At 39.5% G+C, this 16,814-nt stretch overlaps 1 protein-coding gene across 1 annotated transcript; it reads left to right on the top strand.

Annotated features, from left to right (window-relative positions):
* The first annotated feature begins 582 nt into the window (after positions 1-582).
* On the top strand, positions 583-1,057 carry LOC146926342 (uncharacterized). The gene is made up of 2 exons (XM_085706892.1): positions 583-759; positions 902-1,057. Exons 1-2 carry the CDS (start codon positions 583-585, stop codon positions 1,055-1,057), a joined length of 333 nt encoding a protein of 110 aa, XP_085563018.1.
* The last annotated feature ends 15,757 nt before the right edge of the window (positions 1,058-16,814 follow it).

Below are 16,814 nucleotides of genomic sequence, written 5' to 3'. Positions count from 1 at the left end.
GTTGAAAAAAATTCCAGAAAAGGGTTTTGTGACCCATAGTTTGATTTCTTAATTTTAATTATGGAACCTTCATGATGAAAAAAAAAATCAGAATTTCACAACCCTAATGGAGTTCAGATTGAAGCACAAATAGAGGTTGTTTTGAAAGATCGAAGCACTCAATTGAAATTGATTTGTAACGTTTACATGGTGGTCGGATTCTGACAAAGGCGGTGAGTTTTACGCCGGGAAGCGTTGTGGTCGCCGGAGTTGAGAACGGTTGTGGTCGTCGGAGCCGGATAGGGTTGGGGTCGCCGAAAAAGATCGCTAATGGTGAGGGGAAGAAGAAGGGTTAAGGCACGTACTACTGAAACGTGAAAGATGTGAATGAGTGGGAGAATAATCACATGCCACATGACTCACTTAAGTTTTTTTAATCACAACCCTTTCTTTCTAATCTGATGGCTACAATTCATTCTCATCATTCTCATATGCAAAAGTCATTCTCATATATATATATATATATATATATATATATATATATATATATATATATATATATATATCACTGTCGATAAGATTGAATCTTTATTCCCAGATGATATGGTGCAAGCTATTCTCGATACACCACTGTTTGCGGAAGTTCAGAATGATAGAATATCGTGGATGATGGAAGGTAACGGGAGGTATACTGTCAAGACTGGTTATAAACTAGCTATGATGGAGTTGCTACATATTGATCGATTTCATGTTGAAGGAGAGTGGCAAAGAATTTGGAAGGTGAATTCCCCTCATAAAGCTCGTAATTAGCTATGGAGGATTTGCAGGGGATGTGTTCCGAAGCGTCCGGTTACAATCACGAAATGTACAATGTGAGGTGATCTGTCCCTGGTGTGATACGGCTGTTGAGAATGACTGGCAGGCTTTTGTGGGTTGTACGGTGGCACGTGAAAGTTGGTATTGGGTAGGACTTTCAACTGTGCGGCAATCGCGAGTTGGAACTATGAGCAGTTTTACAGATTTTGTTTTTGATATATGTCGCTCAGAAAGCCGAGACATTGCTGGTCAGGTGGCTTAACTTCTTTGGCGAATTTGGGCTGCGCGTAATGATGTCATTTGGAATGATGTTCATCATACATCAACGAGCATTGGGAGGATGGCACTAGATGCAAGGCAACAATGTCAAGAGGTTCATAAACAGCCCTCACTACCTATTTTACAACACGGGCATAATAGAGGGCAAGGTAACAACTTAATTTGGGAGAAACCGAGCGAGACGTGGTTGAAGTGCAATGTGGATGTCGTGTTCCATGACCGTAACCATATTACAACTTTTGCGTGTTGTGTTAGAGACTCTCGCGGACAATTTATTCGGGCTCAAACAAAATGGCAGCGGGCAAATATGACAGTTTTGGAGGGGGAGGCAGTAGCCTTACTCGATGCCCTTCACTTTGCTGATGCAAACAGATGGGACCGGGTTGTCTTCTAGTCCGACTCATCTACTCTAGTGCATGCTCTATCGTCTCAGGGTCATGGTGATTCAGAATTCTATGCTATTGTTTCTAGTATTATTTATCAGTTTGCTTTACATTCCAACTTTGAGGTGAAGTTTATTAGGAGACAAGCGAACATGGTTGCTCATACTTTAGCTAGGGCGACCTGTTCTTGGGCTAGTCACCGTATTTTTGATTCTTATCCTTCTTGTATTAAACATTGGTTGATTAATGATAATAATTAATTTTGCTTCGGTAATATATATATATATATATATATATATATATATATATATATATATATATATATATATATATATATATATCATCCTCTTTAATATAAACCCGAATACATGCATTGAAGTTAAACATGCAACAATAGATTAAATAAACCAGAAACTTAATTAAAAAGATTCTAAAAATATGGTATGACATAGTACTGTCATAAGCAACTAACAACTAAAGTGGCGCCTTGAAGTTTTTCGCCGGCCCTATTTTTCTACTGAGAGAAACTTCAAATTCTCTCTAAGTTTTCTTTCTCTTTCATTCACGAAGAGGGGTGGTTTTAGGTCATTTTTTGACCTAGAATCACCCCTCTGCATATTTTTTTCCCTTTCTTTCTATCTAAATAAGTGATTTCCACATATATCCAGGTTTTCTTTTGTGTTTTTTTTTGTGATTTCGTCGTCTGAGTGCGACATTGTGTTGTTTATCGTCTTGTACGGTGTTGTTTGATTATGCGTCTTGTTGCGGTGTTCGTATGGTTCAATTTAAAAGATCAGCTTCAGTCAATCACAGATTAAATCAATGATTTGGACGTCAACGTTGCAGATCTGGAAGCATGGGTGTTCTCGTGATTTAGATTTTATCATATTATTTGTGGGCATTTTTCTGTTGTATGCTATTAACTTAGGTGTTGTGAGTTTGTTCGCATATTCACCCTTTACGTTTTTAGCGATCTTGATTCCAATGTATTCTATCAATTTGAATGAATGAATATCATTTAGTTTTTGTCCAAAAAAACTAAAGTGGCGCCATATTTTATTGGAAATATGGAAAGGTTTTAAAAAATATCACTCTTCTCTTTCATCTAAGATTTGGTCGAAGATTACATTTTTTGGGCGCAATTTGTTAGCATGTGTTTTTTATGTTGGTTTTTCTACTGATTTTTTTTTTAGTCGAACCTAAAACATCAGTTTTTTTCTTTGTCTATAAATGAGTGCATTCGCCAGATTGTAAAGAGTCTTTCCATATTCGAAATCATCTAGCTTTCAACAGAGAAGATTCAATTGTTTATGAAGAGGCAAGGTTAAAGGTTGAAGACACGTGGAGGCATGATAGATTTGTCGAAGACTTGCAGTTTAGGACCGTTTGATTTAGTTATTTCTTAGGCTTAATAGCAGTTTTAGCGCCCTAACTTTTCCAACGTTGCGATTTTGGCCCCTAAGAAAAAAAAACTACAAAATTACATGTTTTGCACCTGTGGTAGTTTTGGCCCCCAAGGCCAATTTTGACTCAGTCTACGCTGACGTGACACCCTAAGTGAGGTGCCACGTGTTATTATTATTATTTTTTTGGCCTTGGGTGGCCAAAACTACTACAGTTGCTGATGTAAGATTTTTCCTACACGTCATATAACTATGTACACGTGAGTATATATAGGATCGTTTCCACAGGGAGTTACGTTTGATCATAAGCATTTACGCAATCGTTCACATTAAGGGTTTGGATATAATTTGTTTGTTTGTAACACTATATCCATATTTGACACTAAAGTAAAAACGAGAGGGGATCGAACTATTTCGCTTGCGGTATAAGATAACGAGCAAGCATAACAGCAGCAATCTCTCGATCGATTAACAGACTCTAGCTTTATAACCAATATTATTACAATCATTTCTACAATATCCTTCGTGTCCAAAGCGATATCGTTATTTCCAAGTTAGCGTTTAAACATTCGTGTCCAAATTCCTTAAACGATAACAAAGTCGATCGGATGACTTAATCGACCGTGTCCAGCCTGATTAAGTATCCGAAAGCATTAAAAGCTTGATTAAAAGTAATTATCAAAGGTTTACAAACTTGTCAAGAGTGATATAACATAAGATAGATTGTTATTCTAGTTCTAGATTCAAGGGTTTGTGTCCAAATCATCTTGAATCTCTTTGAAAGCATTAAAAGCAAGAATAACAACAATATTGAATCATTAAGCTAGAACCTTATATATTAAAAGATCAAAAGATTACATAATAGCTTGATAGTTACCTCAATACTACAAAGAAGGTGATAGTTACACATAGACATGTAAACTAATGCAAGGAATGAAGGAAAGATGAAGATTCCATGCCAAGATCCTTGATGTCTCAATGAATCTAGGGTTGAATCTACTCCTTAATCACTTGCTTTGTGTTTCTCTCTATGAAATAGCTCTAACCTCTCTCTAGAAATGTATAAAATGTTTCAATGGAATAGTGAATAATAATAGAGAGAGGGAAGAATGCTATTTAAATGGGCCTGCATTTTTACACCTGCGCTAATAGCGCAACTCACGCTAATAGCGTGGTAAGGCGGCCTATTTTCTGGCCAATAGGAGAGTGCCACGTTGGCCTTGCCCTGCTGCTACGCTCCAGCCACGCCAATAGCGTAGCTCTCTGGAGTATTTACGCTAATAGCGTATATTACGCCAATAGCGTAGTTCTTCTTGACTAGCTACGCTCCAGGTGCGCCAATAGCGTAGCTCTCTGGAGCTTGTACGCTAATAGCTCAGAATACGCTATTAGCGTACTCTTCAAGAGTTCTCCAAAACCTACGCCCCAGGTACGCTAATGGCGTATCTCTCTGACCTTGGCCATTTCTTCATCACGCTAATAGCGTAGGACACGCTAATAGCGTAGGACATTGAACTTTGACGTTTCTTGCTCCTTGCTTGTATTTTCCTGCACAAAAAGGGTAGAATAAGGCTCAAAAGCATAAATGACATATTTACACAATAATTGGAGTTTTCCATAGAGAATCTTGCAAAACAAGTCACTAAAATGCCTAAACTCCTATATGAAATATATCACTTTTAAACACTTATCAAACTCTCCCCAACTTGGCTTTTTGTTTGTCCTCAAACAAATCAATTGAAAAGGAAACTAACAAGGCTTTGGACAAGGTTTTCAACATGGTGTCAAACTATTCAAAACAAAAATAAACAAATGGTGATTCAAATATGATCGCGTGGACAAGCATGAAGTCCTCCGCTACTCTAGGTTCAAACTAAGAATGCGAAAAATGTCCTAAGCACAAACTATACATCATAAACTTCAAAACATAAACATATCTATCTATGAACCACACCTAACACACTTCTTTGAAAGTAAATGCGATATAATGATAACAATGAATGAGGTAATGAACACACATCCAACAATCATGCTAACATCCTATTTAAGTTAGGTGTCCATCCAAATATCGTCTCAAAAAGCATAAAAGCATGGATCAAAAGGTCTTGCAAGGGTTATAACTTGGCCGGGCTACAAAAGAAATGTCATATGTGGGACAATTGATCAGAAAGCCTATCAAAGAGGAACATTTTTTTTTGTATCACAACTTGAAATCCATATACTTCCCTACCAAGAATTAAAACCTTTGGTGATTAACAATCAAACTTATAACCTTGACAACTTATTCTCTTTTTGATTTTTCTCTTTCTTTTTCTTTTCTTTTTCAAATGTACAATTTTTTCTTTAATTCAATGTTGTCAGGTTATTTTACAACTTCACCATAACTTAACATATAATGCCTCCTTTTCCTCCCCAACTTGAATACAACAAAACTCTAATTGAATGTTCCCCTATCCTAAGGCAAGGGACAAAGTACAAAAAGGTTAAGGGTTCAACAAAGTAAAATTATCAAAGTCCTATAAGATTCAACCATGAACTGGATTTTTGAAAAATTTCAGGCAAATTCAACAAGCATTGTGCTTATGAATATTGACAGTTCATGTTTGAGGACTTGATTCATTTGGCTCAGATTGGGGTATCGGATACTCGCTTTTCTCACAGGTAGGCTTTATGTGGTCAAGTAGGTTACTCTCAATTCAAAAAGTGCCTTGATCCTTTCCATGCTTTCAAACAATTCAAAATAATTATCAGATTTAACATAACTAAAACAAGTTAGACGATGATTATCGGTCTCCAGCATATATACAACAGATTGAAGCTACCTCACACTTAGGTTAAGTACTAAGTGGTTCAAAGATATTTATGTTTACGAAAAGACTTACATGATATATATTTTGTGCAAAGTACAAGTTTCAAATTCTTATTAAAAACCTAGAATAACAGGAAACCAATACCTTGGCCTTACGCTTTATCACAAGTAATATCATTATCACTCACCTGCTTTTGCTCAAACATGGCTCCATGGAGCACTTTAAAATTTATTGTTCATGAGCAATTTTCTTTTGAGAGACACAAGCAAGATGTAAACAAAAATTTCATCCAAAGCATAAATTATTAAACCAAAAAGCTAAGTTATTAAACCAAATATAAAGTAACAAAGTAACAAATCAAGCACTAAAACCACAGTGCTTGAAGAGTACAAAATACAACCAAATAAACAACTGTTCCAACATGAAATAAAAACATAGAGTTAGAAAGCAGAAAGAAAAAACATCACTAAAAACCCAGATCACTGATCATCCTCTCCAGCATCATCCATATCAAGATCCTGGTACACATCATCATCACCCACAACTCCAGCATCATCAGGTGTCGCCTCATCATCAACAGCATCAGCCACCCCCACATAAGGACTTGGCCTGCCCTCAGGCCAATGAACATAAGCCTGGTACTGCTCAGGAGTCATAACCGGGTACTCAGCATTTCCCGGATGCATGTGAGCATTGTAAAGGTCCTGGTGTATGCCCATGTTGCTCCTCCAAATTGCCTCATTCTGATCCATTAAGAAGCTGTTCTGGTCCCTCACGTACTGGTTATGCATCTGCTGCTCCAGCATAAAGGTCTGCAAACCTGAAAAGTCAAAAGAACCAGCACCCTCAGATGGGCCACCTTCATCATCAGAGAAATGGTATTGGGCTGCCCTCTGCTCTGATTTCTCCCAGGTGCGAATATGAGTGTCAGTAATGGCCCCTTCAATATCTTCATCATAGGGTCCAGAAATGGGCACTCCATAAGCCTTAAGCAATCCCATAATCAAACCCGGGTAGAACAATGCCACCTTCTTAGCACCCGTGGCAACTTTCAAAGCCACAGCCTTCATCTCATTGGCTATGATGCGAGCAATATCAACAGGCACTTCTTTCAATATGCACCAGATGAGTGGTAGAACGGCTTTTGGGGCATCAGATGTATGGGCTCTAGGAAGGGCATTGTGGACAAGGAATTGGAAAACTAAGCGGGCAGTAGCGGTCATCTCCTTGGTAAGTGCATGCCTAATTTCTCCCTTGTCATTCTTTACAAAGCACCTACCCGTGTTCATGATATCACGCTCAATTTGCTGAAATTTCCAATTGCCTTGAGCGTTTCTCTTAGCATAGGTACACAAGGTGGGCATTGTGGGGTCCTCAGATGGCTCAAGGTTTAGGGCATTTTCAAGGAAATCATTGATTGCATCCCTATCAAATGGGATTTGCTTTCCTCGGACATAAGAAGTCCAAGAGAAAGTCTCAGCAAAGGTAGCGGGTGAGGCATCAGGGACAGCATTACAATAGAACTCCCTAATTAGGTCGGTGTTAATCTCAGTTGCGGGCACAAGGAGTTTGGTCCATTTGCGACCAGTGAAAATGTGGAGCATATCAGCATGCTCACCACTAGGGTGAATGTCAAAGGTTTTCTCGTGCCAGGTTTTGTACTGTGCCATCTTCTTAAACCTGGCAGAGTGGGCAGGGGTGGGGAAACGGTTTGAGATTGCAGGCGCAGCAGAGGTAGAGGCACCTTTGCCTCTTGGACGTTTGGTCCCGGTAGTTTTTTCAACATTTTTCGGTGCCATCTGCAACAAAACCAGGAAACACCAACATATTGCATAGAAAATATTAGCACAAAGTAGAATTGGTTATTTAAAATCATCAAAAATTTTGAAAATCTGGGCAAGTATGAAGATCTACGCTATTAGCGCCATCCACGCTAATAGCGAAATTTTTCTGGGAAACTTTCGCTATTAGCGTAGGGTACGCTATTAGCGAAATTTTTCTGGAAAAGTTGCGCTATTAGCGTATATTTCGCTATTAGCGTAGTTCTTCGTACCTGCAATTTTCAAATTTTCAAAATCTTTGTTCCTGCAATTTCACAACACCAACCAGCAAATTTCAACCCTAGGTTTCATCCTATGTCTCTAAAACACAATAGAATCATGAAAAGGAATCAGAATCACAACATTGGTACACAAATCATTCAAAACCCTTATTTTTCAAATTTACAAAATGGGTCAAAATCAAAAGATGAATGTTTGTTGCATGTGGGTTATGATTATTGTTCCTTTTCCAACTATTATCAATGAAGAACAATCTCTATTCACAAATCAAAATTCTAACCCTAACCCTAACCATTGCTAATCATGTCAAAACATGTATTTTTCAATTCAAGACAAGGAAAGGAAAGAGAATCAAACCTGTTAGTGCAGTGATTGAATGCAAGCAATAGAATGAATGATGCAAAGATGAATGCTTGGAACCAATCAACCCAAAAGAAAAGGGTTTTGATTTTTAGGGTTAGTGTGTGAGTGAGAGAAGTTTTTGTGTGTGAGAGTGAAAAAGGGAAGAATGAAACCGTAAAAGGAATAAGGGGAGTGGGTTGTGGGCAGTTAAGGGGAGTTACTCCCCTTGGGCCCACAAAAATTTTTCCCTCACGCCAAACTCACGCTAATAGCGTGGCTCTCTGGAGCTCTCACGCTAATAGCACAAATTTCGCTATTGGCGTGAGGCTTCAGGATCAGTTTTTCAAAGTCTTTCATTTCTGCTTGTAAATGTATATGTACTACTACTATATGCAATAAACATAAAAATACTTACAAAACTGGGTGTGCCTCCCAGCAAGAGCTTGTTTTACGTCCTTAGCTTGACGCATTTTGAAGAAATCATGGCTCGATTAGTGAAATCGTCGTCAAACACCGATCAATTTCACCACCGAAGTAGGGCTTAAGCCTTTGCCCATTAACAGTCCAGTTGGCTTTGGTGACTGGGTCCTCAAGTTCAACAGCTCCATACGGTTTGACCTCTTTAACCATGAAAGGTCCGGACCACTTAGACTTCAATTTGCCCGGAAACAACCTCAGTCTTGAATTGAAAAGTAATACCATTTGTCCCAGCATGAATTGTCTCAGAATGATCTTCTTGTCATGATACTTCTTGGTCCTTTCTTTGTAGAGCTTTGAAGATTCATAAGCTTGATTTCGCAATTCTTCAAGCTCATGCATTTGAACTTTTCTTCTTTCACCGGCCTTCTCTTGATCAAAGTTTAGGAACTTCAACGCCCAAAAGGCTTTATGTTCGAGCTCGACCGGTAAGTGACAAGATTTGCCATAGACCATTTGGAAAGGAGTGAGGCCTATAGGAGACTTGTATGCAGTCCTATATGCCCACAAAGCTTCATCAAGTTTAGCCGACCAATCCTTCCGAGATGTAGAGACCGTCTTCTCAAGTATGCGTTTGACCTCCCGGTTAGAAACTTCAGCTTGTCCATTCGTTTGTGGATGATACGGTGATGCTACTTTGTGCTTGACTCCATAATGATCTAGGGCCTTGGCAAGTTGTGTGTTGCAAAAGTGTGACCCTCCATCACTAATGAGAACTCTTGGTGTACCAAACCGGGTGAAAATATTCTTTTTTAGGAACTTCACTACCGTCTTGCTATCGGCTTTAGGCGATGCTACGGCTTCCACCCACTTTGAAACATAATCAGCAGCTACCAAGATGTACTCATTTGAATATGATGAAGGAAAAGGGCCAACAAAATCTATACCCCAACAATCAAACACTTCCACTTCAAGGATGAGTTGTAGAGGCATCTCATTTCTTTTTGACATTGATCCGGTTCTTTGGCATTCATCACAATACTTGCAATGTAAATTGGCATCTTTGAAAAGAGTTGGCCAATAGAACCCGGATTGAAGTACCTTTGCGGCTGTTCTCTCCTCGTTGAAGTGACCTCCATAGGGCGAATTATGACATTGCCATAGGATCTTCTTTGCCTCTTCATCATCCACACACCTACGCAAGAGATTGTCCGCTCCAATTTTGAACAAATAAGGCTCATCCCACACAAAGTGGTTAGCATCATGAAGGAACTTCTTGCGTTGTTGCCATTCAAAATCTTCCGGAATGAACCCGGTTGCTTTGTAGTTCACCATGTCGGCAAACCACGGTCTCACATTGATAGCTAGCAACCGTTCATCTGGAAATTCTTCACGAACCTCCGGTTCATTCTTGGTTACCTCATTGTTTGTCAACCTTGAAAGGTGATCAGCTACAAGATTCTCCGTGCCTTTCTTATCCTTGATCTCCAAGTCAAACTCTTGAAGCAACAACATCCAACGGATGAGCCTTGGCTTTGAGTCGGACTTAGTAAGGAGATACTTGATAGCTGCATGGTCAGTATAAACAACAATTTTGGAACCTACAAAGTAAGAACGAAATTTCTCCATTGCATAAACTATTGCAAGTAACTCTTTTTCAGTTGTGGCATAATTGATTTGTGCCTCATTTAAAACCTTACTTGCATAGTGAATAGCATGAAAAATTTTATCCTTACGTTGACCCAAGACCGCACCAACAGCATAATCACTTGCATCACACATTAATTCAAAATTTAAATCCCAATTAGGAGCAATGATTATTGGTGCGGTGGTCAACTTTTCTTTTAAAGATTCAAATGCATCAAGACATTCATTATCAAAAACAAAAGACTTATCTTTGATGAGCAAGTTGCTCATAGGCTTTGCAATCTTTGAGAAGTCTTTGATGAACTTCCGGTAGAAACCGGCATGACCAAGAAAACTCCGCACACCTTTGACATTTACCGGTGGAGGAAGCTTTCCTATGACATCGACCTTTGCTTGGTCTACCTCAATACCCTTAGCAGAAATCTTATGACCAAGGACAATACCCTCGGTAACCATGAAGTGACATTTCTCCCAATTGAGCACCAAGCTAGTTTCAATACACCGCTTCAGCACGGTATCCAAGCTCTTCAAACACGTATCAAATGATGAACCGAAAACCGAGAAATCATCCATGAACACCTCCATGCATTTTCCAATAAGTTTGGAGAAGATTGCTTGAACACACCGTTGAAAAGTTGCGGGTGCATTACACAAGCCAAATGGCATTCTTCGATAAGCAAAAATACCAAAGGGGCAAGTGAAAGCCGTCTTCTCGTGATCATCTGGATTCATGGCGATTTGATTGTAACCGGAGTAACCATCTAGGAAGCAATAAAAGGATTGACCGGAGAGTCTTTCAAGCATTTGATCCATGAAGGGCAAGGGAAAGTGATCCTTCCTTGTTGCTTGATTGAGTCTTCTATAATCTATACACATCCTCCATCCGGTGACGGTTCTAGTTGGGATCAACTCATCTTTATCATTAGTGATCACCGTCATTCCTCCTTTCTTAGGAACTACTTGAACCGGGCTTACCCAAGCACTATCCGAGATAGGATAGATCATGTCGGCTTCAAGCAACTTCACTACTTCCTTTCGCACCACCTCTTTCATGTTTGGATTCAAGCGGCGTTGCGGTTGTGCTACCGGCTTGAAGTTTTCTTCCATCATAATCTTGTGCATACAATAAGATGGACTTATCCCTTTCAAGTCGGATAACTTCCACCCTATTGCTTCTTTGTTGGCCTTGAGAACCTCGACCAACTTTGTTTCTTCATCGATGGACAAGGAGCTACTAATGATCACCGGTTTTGTACCATCTTTCTCAAGAAAAACATACTTCAAATTAGATGGTAAAATTTTTAATTCTACCTTGGTGTCATCAACTTTGGCTTCTTCCTTGGATTCTTCTTTCAAATCTTCAAGTATGGCTTGATTAGGAAGAACCTCCTTCAAGGAATCTAGCTCCTTCAAACACTCTTCAATGGCACTTGCTTCGTCTTCATCAATAGCATTGAGTGCGTCCACCAAAGCACTCTCAAAGGGTGTTCTATTGTGCATTTGCTTCCGAGTAGTCAAGATGACTTCTTCGGTTGCATCCATTTTGAAACACGCACCCTTGTCTTTCGAGTACTTCAAAGCTTCTCGGATGTTGAAGGTAACCTCTTCATCATTTACCTTGACCTTCATGATATTATCATCAAGATCAATCATCATCCGAGCCGTTTGCATGAAATTCCTTCCCATTAAGATAGGCACATCCTCATCTTCTTCGACATCCATAACCACAAAATCAGCCGGAAAAATAAATTTGTCCACTTTTACAAGAACATCTTCGGCCATACCTAATGGTTTTGCAAAGGATTTGTCGGCCAATTGCAACATCATCCTAGTCCGCTTTATACAAAGGTCACCAACTCTTTTGGCAACGGACAAAGGCATGAGATTGATGCTTGATCCAAGATCAAGTAGTGCTTTACCCACATGTGTTGTGCCAATAGCTACCGGTAGAGTGACTCTTCCCGGATCTTGCTCTTTCTTTGGCATTGTTCTTTGAATAATAGCACTACAATTGGCATCGATTTGGATCGTCTCTTCATCGTTGATTCTTCTTTTCTTGGAAAGGATATCTTTCATGAACTTCGCATAGACCGGCATTTGCTCCAAGGCTTCTGAGAATGGTATATCAATTTGCAACTTCTTGAAGAGTTCAAGAAACCTTGCGTATTGCCGCTCTTTGTCTTTCTTCGATGGAGCATGTGGGTATGGTAAGCGTTGAGCCACCACTTGCTTCTCAACTACTTGTTTCTTCCCTTTATCTTCCCCCACATCTTTATTCTTCCTCTCCATCTCCACTTGTACCTCAAGATCTCTTTTTTGATTTTTTTCTTTTTCAACTAATGCTTCTTTATTCTTTATATACACTTCCTCCTCTATCTCTACACTATCCTCCTCGAACTTCTCTTTATCCTCCTCATTGACAACTTCATCATCCTTCTCTTCAACAACAATATCATCACCTACCCCTATACCTACTACTCTCCCACTCCTTGTAGCTATAGCTTTTGACTGTTATGCCTTGTGGTGCTCCTTAGGATTTGGTTGAGTGTTAGCGGTGAAAGCTCCCAATTGCGGAGGACCTTGAGCCATTTGTTGTGCTAACTGACCAACTTGTGTCTCAAGGCCTTTGATCGACGCGTCGGTGTTTTTCTGGTTAGCCATGGACACTTGCATGAATTGTTTCAAGACCTCCTCGGTGCTTTGGGAATTGTTAGGTTGTTGGGGGTTATTTGGTGGTGGGAATTGGTATTGATTATTGAAGGGTTGTTGGAATTGGGGAAAAGGTTGTTGGTAGAAATTTGATTGAGGATATTGGTAGTTATTGTTGTACGGTGTTCTCCAAGGTCTTTGTTGGTTTTGGTTGGCCGGATACCTTCCTTGGAAGTTGGAAGTACCCGGATTTTGTTGTGAGGTTCCGGCTTGTTGTGGTTGGTTAGGCCTTTGTTGGTTTCCCACATAGTTGACCTCTTCCTCTTCAAAAGAACCGGGTTCGGGACAATAGCCGGTTGGATGATCCCCCGTACAAAGTCCACAAGTATTGACTTGAGCGGTTCCTCCTTCTTGCTTGAGAGATTCAAGAATTTGTTTAGGCATAGCTCTCATCTCCTTTTGCATAGCTTCTATTTGTTGAGTGAGGAGCTTATTTTGAGCTAAGACCGCATCATTTGCTTCTAGTTCCAGAATACCGACTTTCCTTTGATTAGGATTCCGGTTGTGAGAGGATTTTCTTGTGTTGAGAGCCATTTGGTTAATGATTTTGACAGCTTCAGCTGGGTTTTTCAAAGCAATAAAAGATATAGTTGCATTTGGCTATCAAAACCATGCTTTGGACAATTCCTTAGCAATGATTTATAGCGCTCCCAAGCTTCACAAAGAGTCTCACTTTGGCCTTGAGCAAAAGTTGTAATTGAAGTTTTAGCCTCAAGATGCCTATCCTCCGGAAAGAACCTTTCTTGAAATGCTTTCTCTAGCTCACCCCAATTTTCCATCAAAGAAGTTGGTTGATCAAGATACCACTCCTTAGCCTTCCCGATCAAAGAATGAGGAAACAATTGCACAAACACACCCTCTTCCTCATCTTCCTTCATACCAAGTGTACCGGCAGTAACATAGAAGTTGGTAAGATGTTTATATGGATCCTCATGATCCATACCGGTAAACTGGTTACGAGTTATCAAGTTTATCAACCCCGACTTCAGCTCAATTGATTTGGCATTACGATTGCCAAGATTAGCTAGCCTCCTCGGACTAATCCACATAGGTAGAGCATCATTATCATTTTCTTGAGCCATGACTACTTCTGGTTCACTCTTCGGAGATGAATGTGGTGAAGAATGTGAAGAATCACCAAGTGAAATAGTATGCACCGAACCTGACGGAGAAGGAATAAAAAGTAAAGATTCCGGCTGAGCCAGCCTGGCTAATCTCTTAGCTTCCTTTGCTTGCTTTCTAAGTAACCTAGCAGTTTTCTCAATCTCTGGATCAAATTGTAGGTCTTCGTGAGCAACGGTACCTCGCATAAACAAAGTTCACCAAGACTATACCAAGTGGTTAGCATAAAAATAATGAATGATATGTGTGTATAAGTATATGCATGAAAGAATTTTGTGCAAAATTGACTTAACATGACAAAATTGTTTCCATACTTATAATATAAAAATACGCTACTCCCCGGCAACGGCGCCATTTTGATGTAAGATTTTTCCTACACGTCATATAACTATGTACACGTGAGTATATATAGGATCGTTTCCACAGGGAGTTACGTTTGATCATAAGCATTTACGCAATCGTTCACATTAAGGGTTTGGATATAATTTGTTTGTTTGTAACACTATATCCATATTTGACACTAAAGTAAAAACGAGAGGGGATCGAACTATTTCGCTTGCGGTATAAGATAACGAGCAAGCATAACAGCAGCAATCTCTCGATCGATTAACAGACTCTAGCTTTATAACCAATATTATTACAATCATTTCTACAATATCCTTCGTGTCCAAAGCGATATCGTTATTTCCAAGTTAGCGTTTAAACATTCGTGTCCAAATTCCTTAAACGATAACAAAGTCGATCGGATGACTTAATCGACCGTGTCCAGCCTGATTAAGTATCCGAAAGCATTAAAAGCTTGATTAAAAGTAATTATCAAAGGTTTACAAACTTGTCAAGAGTGATATAACATAAGATAGATTGTTATTCTAGTTCTAGATTCAAGGGTTTGTGTCCAAATCATCTTGAATCTCTTTGAAAGCATTAAAAGCAAGAATAACAACAATATTGAATCATTAAGCTAGAACCTTATATATTAAAAGATCAAAAGATTACATAATAGCTTGATAGTTACCTCAATACTACAAAGAAGGTGATAGTTACACATAGACATGTAAACTAATGCAAGGAATGAAGGAAAGATGAAGATTCCATGCCAAGATCCTTGATGTCTCAATGAATCTAGGGTTGAATCTACTCCTTAATCACTTGCTTTGTGTTTCTCTCTATGAAATAGCTCTAACCTCTCTCTAGAAATGTATAAAATGTTTCAATGGAATAGTGAATAATAATAGAGAGAGGGAAGAATGCTATTTAAATGGGCCTGCATTTTTACACCTGCGCTAATAGCGCAACTCACGCTAATAGCGTGGTAAGGCGGCCTATTTTCTGGCCAATAGGAGAGTGCCACGTTGGCCTTGCCCTGCTGCTACGCTCCAGCCACGCCAATAGCGTAGCTCTCTGGAGTATTTACGCTAATAGCGTATATTACGCCAATAGCGTAGTTCTTCTTGACTAGCTACGCTCCAGGTGCGCCAATAGCGTAGCTCTCTGGAGCTTGTACGCTAATAGCTCAGAATACGCTATTAGCGTACTCTTCAAGAGTTCTCCAAAACCTACGCCCCAGGTACGCTAATGGCGTATCTCTCTGACCTTGGCCATTTCTTCATCACGCTAATAGCGTAGGACACGCTAATAGCGTAGGACATTGAACTTTGACGTTTCTTGCTCCTTGCTTGTATTTTCCTGCACAAAAAGGGTAGAATAAGGCTCAAAAGCATAAATGACATATTTACACAATAATTGGAGTTTTCCATAGAGAATCTTGCAAAACAAGTCACTAAAATGCCTAAACTCCTATATGAAATATATCACTTTTAAACACTTATCAGTTGCAAAACTTAGGGGGCGGTTTTATAGTTTTTTTTTCTTAGGGGGCCAAAATCGCAACTTCGTGAAAGTTAGGAGGCGAAAACTACTATTAAGCCTATTTCTTATTATGTAAATATATGAATTTTTCATAGGAAACAAGGGTCACAAATCAAATATAGAATTCGTTATGCTCGAACTATCAAAGTTATCGCAAGAAAGGAACCCTAATTTTTTTTCTCTCTCTAAATACATCTCTCTGACCTCTCTCTAGATCTCCACCATCACCCTCCTCCCTCTCAATCCAAACTATATCCGCCGTGATGTAGATTCAATAGTTGGTGGTGCGATGATTGGTTTAGGCCGTCCGCATCACTCGGCCACCGATTTCTCTGTTGTTTTCTCCATCGTTGGCGTTCATGGTGGTGTTAGTTTGCTGCGTTTTTGTGGTGGTTTATGATGGTTTTCGGAGGGGTTTGTGGTAGTGGTGCTGCTAGTTTTTTGTGGTGGTTCTCGACCTAGTTCATGGTGGGTTTCATATTACACCACCATGAACCACTATTGTTACCGCCATTAAGCACGCTAGCCATCAATTGGAAAATATTGCGAGGGGAAGTTAATTCATATTACTTTGACTAATTTTTATTTTATTTTTATGTGGCAGTGAGTTTTGTTTGTGGTGATGATGTTGAGGAGCTCGTAGGTTGTTTTTTTGGTTGTGGTGGTTTGTAGTGTTTTGTGGTGGTTTCTATGGTGGTGCTGATACTGGGTCTTTTGTGGTGGTGCTCGTGGTGGTTTTTGGCAGTGATGTTTGTGGTGGCTAGTATTCGTTTTTGGCGGTGATGCTCGTGGTGGTTATGCTTTTTGTGGGTTTTCTTCTATGATTTGTTGATGATGAGGTTTTCAAATACATAGATGTTAGACGGTGTGGCTTGTTTAAGGTGGGGTTACATGAGTTTTTGGTAGGTTTGATGGTTATTTTGGAGAGGTTTTTCTACGGTTTGGCACAAGATTTGTTTATGCTATTGCGCAGGCGTT

This window comes from Medicago sativa, chromosome 4 (genome assembly GCF_051527215.1).
Source record: "Medicago sativa cultivar Bolivia chromosome 4, Bolivia_mono, whole genome shotgun sequence".
In the NCBI taxonomy this organism is placed as follows: Eukaryota; Viridiplantae; Streptophyta; class Magnoliopsida; order Fabales; family Fabaceae; genus Medicago; species Medicago sativa.
This window is presented reverse-complemented; position numbering and strand designations above follow the sequence as displayed.

Excerpts from the sequence above, each read along its gene's own strand:
- LOC146926342 (XM_085706892.1), top strand. The coding sequence starts at position 583 with ATGGTGCAAGCTATTCTCGATACACCACTGTTTGCGGAAGTTCAGAAT. Across the intron at positions 760-901 it reads AGTGGCAAAGAATTTGGAAG|GCTTTTGTGGGTTGTACGGT; the intron begins GTGAATTCCCCT and ends AATGACTGGCAG.